The 5,942-nt window shown below is 42.3% G+C and overlaps 1 protein-coding gene across 1 annotated transcript; it reads right to left on the bottom strand.

Annotated features, from left to right (window-relative positions):
* Positions 1-717: 717 nt before the first annotated feature.
* On the bottom strand, positions 718-2,139 carry LOC134934621 (paraneoplastic antigen Ma1 homolog). Its single transcript, XM_063930014.1, has one exon. The coding sequence runs from the start codon at positions 2,137-2,139 to the stop codon at positions 718-720; it is 1,422 nt and encodes a 473-aa protein (XP_063786084.1).
* Between the last annotated feature and the right edge of the window lie 3,803 nt (positions 2,140-5,942).

Here is a 5,942-nt window from a genome sequence, read left to right as displayed (position 1 = left end):
GAAATCTGCAGGAGCAAGTCTGCGTGACCTCTCCCTGAAAGGAGTCTCATCAGTCAGCTTTATACAGTGCTCAACACCTTTTGCTTTTCCCAAATCCCAGTCTCCAAGAGAAAAGACATGCTTTCGTTCCAGCAATTCCTCACATAAAATATTTCTTTCTGCCAGCCCAATGTCACTCCCCTGGAAACAGGTATTTAAGCCTTCCCGGGACATACCCTGAACAAGAGAGGAATTTCGGTGCTCAGACTCTCCACTCCTGTATTCCTCATAGCAATTCGCCATCGTAAAAGCAGTCGCTTCCCTACACATTTTTAAACACCATTCACTGAGGACCTTAAATAAATGAGCATTAGTCCCAATGATCACTGGCATTGTAGTTTTATCACCTGGTGATTCTGGGCATACCAGAGCAATTAGAGGTAATGACTGACACACCCATAAACCCTTCCGGAAACTCTATGTTAATTACCACATAACCTAAATATGGGTATTTCTGTTCACTCAGTCCCCAAATTACCAGTCCTTCCAGGGGCAGGAGAGGGACATCAGATAAATAATGTCTATACCAATGCTCAAATATGATGGACACCTGGGACCCACTGTCCAGCAAAACAGGGCAGGGATGTCCATTTAATTTAACAACCACACGTGGAGTAGGTCCTACCATACCATCAGGAATAGAACTACTCCACTGGGCACTCCCCATTGAATCCATATCTAATTTCTGGGAGATGGCGAGGGGCCCACAAATCTCCCTCCATCGTTTCCCTGCTGAGGAGAAGTATTTAACTGAACATTAGTTCCCACGTCACTCATTCCCCAGTCTATTGAACATTCCATTGCCCTATGTCCTAATTGTCCACAGCGAAAACACCCTCTGTTTATAAAATTTCCACCTCTCCTAAAATTTCCCCTGCCACTGTTAAACCCCCTAGTAGAATTATTGGAAGTAATGATGGAGGGTTCCACCCTTTTATTTAGTGCTAAAATAAGCTGGTCTATTTTCTTACTTTGTTCCACTACCAGGGTAACCAACTTGTCTTCCTTTGACCCTTGGGCCTCAGGGGAGGGTATCACCATTTTGACAGATTTGGCATGAGTCTTTTCCCTATTAGCGATTAAAGCTTCTTCCTGTATAATTTCATTAATTAGATCATTAAGGGTGGGACTTCCTAATAATAAAGTTGTACAACGCAACCGCTGTGCTACAGGGTCAGTGGTTAATGCTCCCCTAATTAATTGTTTCAAACGTCTACTATCTACTTCAGCGGGAGCTAACCCTCCTTTATCTACAATTTTATGGATTAACTTATCAAGTCTGTATACATACTGGGACAACTTCTCCCCTGTCTTCTGATAAGTATGATGGAATCTGGCCACTAAATCACTGACGTCCTCCAATGTCCCATATGTGTATTCTAAGGCCTGAAAGTAGTCAGCCACAGCAGCCCCAGGATTACTTTTTCTAGTGGCTTGAATAATTCCCATAGCGGGTCCCCGTAAGCTCTCTACTATCCTTTGTTTTTTTATATGATCCGGGCAATGCCACTCTTCAGACTGCTGTATAGCAGCCTCCCTCCAGGCCTCATAAGGTTCCTCGCCAGTAGGTACAGGAATTATTCCTGAAAAAAGCCTCAATCGCCTATAACTACCCTCATAGTGCCACCTTTCCAATTGATGTACTACTTTATCAGCTATAACCTCTAACTGGTTACCTAATTTTTCCTCAACACCCTGTGTTTGACTACCTTCTCCAACAGTCAAGGAGGGATCTCCACTGGCTGGAGTAGACGTGTCACCCACAATTAATGGTTCAGCCGCCCTTTCACTTCCATCCTTTTCAGGCCATATAATTATCCACCGACGTTCTGGGTTAGATCTCACAGCCACCACTTTAGGAAGCAATTCAGACTCTAAATCATGACTGGTAGTTATTAATACAGCACACATCTCTCCATTTTCCCTGAATTGTTTATCAACTATCCTGGGTTGCTTCACTCCAAACAGAAACAACATCTCTGTCATAATTGTACCGTCAGTGGTGTCTGTGAGATCCCCCATTAATACAAAACTCCTTTCAGGAGTTACTCCCTTCCTTATACACCAGTCAAACACTTCACTCCTGGTATATTGTGGCATTCTGGCTACTGTGCTCACTAGCCCCTGAATATCTTACCAAAGTATCTCACGCGGTGCCTCCAAATGTAACCCTCCTTCCCTATTACTAATCTTATAAAATACTATGCAGTATTTTATTAAGGGATGGTTACCCAGTGTATGTGCCTCCACCCAAGCTATTTATGTGGGCTTGCCTGGGTAAGCCTCTCTTTAATAAACAACAATAATTGCAAAACCACTTGTCTCATAAATGTATATATGTGTGTAATTCTTTACCATTTTATACCTGTTCTTCTGTTTGCTCTTCCAGGATCTCCGGATGGATTTTTCAACTCACATTACAAATGGTAAGTATATTTATTCATCAAAGTAGTATTTGAAAGTTAAAGCAAACAAATTTTACTAGAATAGTAATACAATCACATTTATAATCCTGTCCCCCTATTTCCCTCTTTAGAACCTATACAATTTATTTGCATGCAACACAAAAATGACCTTTTTAAACACCACCATTAGGTGTTAGAGTGACCCGGGTACTCTTAAGTTAGATGTGCACAGTTACCGTTGGGGCCCAAAGAATCATAACATTTATACGTAACCGCATAGTATAATATCCAGAGTACAGTTGTAATAATACTATCCTATGGTTCTCCTTATGGATAGGGAAAGGTATTCTCCTTTTACTCCTGTATTTACTTTAAAACACAAAAAAAGAAATTCCTCCGCTAATATACTTCCTACGTAGGCCCTCTCAGTTTGACGTACTACTCATTGTAACACTGTATCGGCTGTGGCCAAAAAGAGAGTCGTCTAATATTCCGAAAGTCCGTTACTGCCTCCTTAGCTTAATCGCATTTTACCATATTTCAGTCAGTGGGACCTTACATCAATTAACATCACTGTTCTGGATATTATTCTTGAGTCTGTTACAGTTATTACATGCCATTACCCTTATATAAGCATGTGGGCTGCCTTCTTACGTTTCAATAGGTCCCCTGAATAATGCTGTATTTATTCTGTAAAAGATGTTCGGTGCTCTGTTACAATTGTATCTCCTTCTACTGAATGTATCTACCTTGACAGTAGTTACAGAACTGTTTCAATTACTTGACACATTTGGTTTGATCCTAGCTTGATGCTGTAAAATGATTACAGCTCTTTCTTTTATAGTTTTAACAAGAAATATGCCATATATATAAACAGTTACTTCACAACATGAGGAGATTTATGGCTTGCTTTAACAAAAAAACTTCTTCTTTTCCTGAAGTATAATACTGTTCTTCAATATATATCTATATATGGGGTAAGGAGATGTTATCCCATTACAAGTCTATAGATAGGTTGTAAATTCCTATAACAAAGGACAGGTGCGGTTGAGCTGAATGTCTATCTTAGAGAATTATCCTTCAAGCTAGAGGCTGCTTCATTTTGTAAATAGTCATTTGGCTGTAGCAGTATACTGCATTACATCGCCTGATCTGCAGTGTGATGTGCCTGACTTCACTTCTTAGAGATAATGGGCTGTGACTGTATGTTGCAGTGCATTTGTCTCACTTACAGTTTAGGCGTCTGCGCTGCTTACTCTTCCTCCTCAGGACTGACAGTCACTGCCAAGCTAGCCTCTATCTGATTCGGAGCTGGGGATGCAGCTGTGGGAAACATCAGCCCACACTCACTTCTCCATTTGGTTGCTAAGACGCGCTGCTCTATGATCCGTCACCACGGACCGCCCCATCCACCTCCGCTCTGCTGCCCGCTGCTTCCGATTCTCCAGCCGCCGCTTAGGATGTCACGGCTGCCCCGGCAACAGCGGCGCCTCAACGACGCGGCACTTCTTCCATCTCCGCCGGCACCTGGGGACCCGTAGACAGGTACACCGACTCAGCGGTCACTTCTGCCTCCGCTGCCCGCTTCTGGCACCTCCGCTAGCTATGTCTGGCACCGCTCCCCCTACTCTCAACCGCCGCCGTTCAGCTTACAGCAAGTTTACGGCTCTTAGCAGCGGTGAGCATCGGGATGCGGGCACTGACAAAGGGATCTGCAGACTGCCTCTCCGCCAGTGAGGAGCTCTTTTTATACTCCTCTAAACTCACGGCTCGTGCCCCCCTCTTCCCGCCTAAGCCACGAGCTATACCCCCCCGGTCAGCAGCGCTGTATAGCTCGCGGGGCTCTCGTGGCATTCTAGAGCCTTCTGTCAGAGCTGTTAATGCCTGACAGAATGTTCACTGACAGGAGCCACTAAATCCATACAGCCTCTCACTTTTGTTTTTTTTTGTTTCTATGCTACGTTAATACAGACTGTATTGTTAAAAAACTTGCACTCATAGCATATTTAATAAATAATTTACAAACATTTATCCCCTTTAAAATCCAGTTATATACACATTTATAAATATATTAAATGCCACCACAATTCTTCATTTAATATATATATATATATATTATTCATTAATACACACATAACTATATATATATATACACATTAGGCATATCATTTTCAAGGTCAACATGCATATGTGAACCACTACATCTATACTTCATTTCCAAAACAACAACCACAATCCCTGTTACACTCTCCCCCTGGTGATCTGTATAACTTTCATCCCAGTCCTTCAGATCACCACAAATCCATTATTTCCATTGAGTCCCACCCAAAGTAGGGCCAAGTGAGGACTATACTTGGATGAATTATTTGAGGTACATACACCGGTTTACCTAGTTCAGGATAAGTGAACATTACTGGCGGCTTTCGTTCCCTTAATGGCCGGTCACTACTCCGGATTTCTTCACTAACATTTGAACTAATGTGATCCATATCTGATCCATCCCTAATGCTAATAATTGGATCATTTACCCCACTTTCAGATGAAATTTCCCCATGTAATGCTTCTCCTGCTTCAGAGTTTTCTCTATATGACATAACACACTCTTTGTCCAAATTACTATCCTCTAGTATCGGTGGGGAGCTACAATGGGAAATCTGGGGAACATTGCTGGCACCAATACTGTCATAATAAAAATATCCTGCACCTTCCTCAGTGTCATTTGTATCATTGTGATTACTAACAGAACATCCTTGTAATTGATGTTGGCTATTTATAGATCGTAGTCTCCTACAATCTCTCAAATTGGGGTGTTCCAGTGGTTTTACTTCAGAATTCTCAGGGAAACGAATATCTTGGATAATAGGCATGATATGCTGTCGGTGATATGTAACAACTGGTCCCTCCCCCGATTCCAGTCGCAGTTTGTAAACAGGGATATTGGGCAGTTGTTCAATTACTATATATGGGTCAGGTTTCCACCGATAAGCTATTTTTTGTCGTCTAGGAAGTCCCAGTTGCTGTACTAGCACTCTATCCCCTATTCTTAATACATTTTCTTTTACTCGCAGGTCATATCTGATTTTATTCTTGATCCCTGCTTTTTTTGAAGCTTCCTGAGCTAACTTATGTGCATGTCTAAGCTCTTTCCGTAATTTAATTATATACTGGGAATGTGTTTGTCCATCAGCATCCCGGGAGGGAAGTCCTAATGAAACATCTATGGGCAGTCGAGCTTCCCGCCCAAACATCAATTCATATGGGGAGTACCCAGTAGATTCATTCTTAGTGCAATTATAAGCATGCACTAGGTGACATATCCTTCTACTCCACTGTGTTTTGCACAAGGGGTCCAAGGTACCCATCATATCAAGCAGGGTGCGGTTAAAACGCTCTGGCTGAGGATTATCCTGTGGGTGGTAAGGAGTAGTCCGGGATTTCTTAATCCCACAGCACAGACATAGCTCTTTAATAATTTTTCCTTCAAAATCCCGCCCCTGG

The sequence above is a fragment of the Pseudophryne corroboree genome, chromosome 6 (assembly GCF_028390025.1).
Source record: "Pseudophryne corroboree isolate aPseCor3 chromosome 6, aPseCor3.hap2, whole genome shotgun sequence".
Taxonomy (NCBI): domain Eukaryota; kingdom Metazoa; phylum Chordata; class Amphibia; order Anura; family Myobatrachidae; genus Pseudophryne; species Pseudophryne corroboree.
This window is presented reverse-complemented; position numbering and strand designations above follow the sequence as displayed.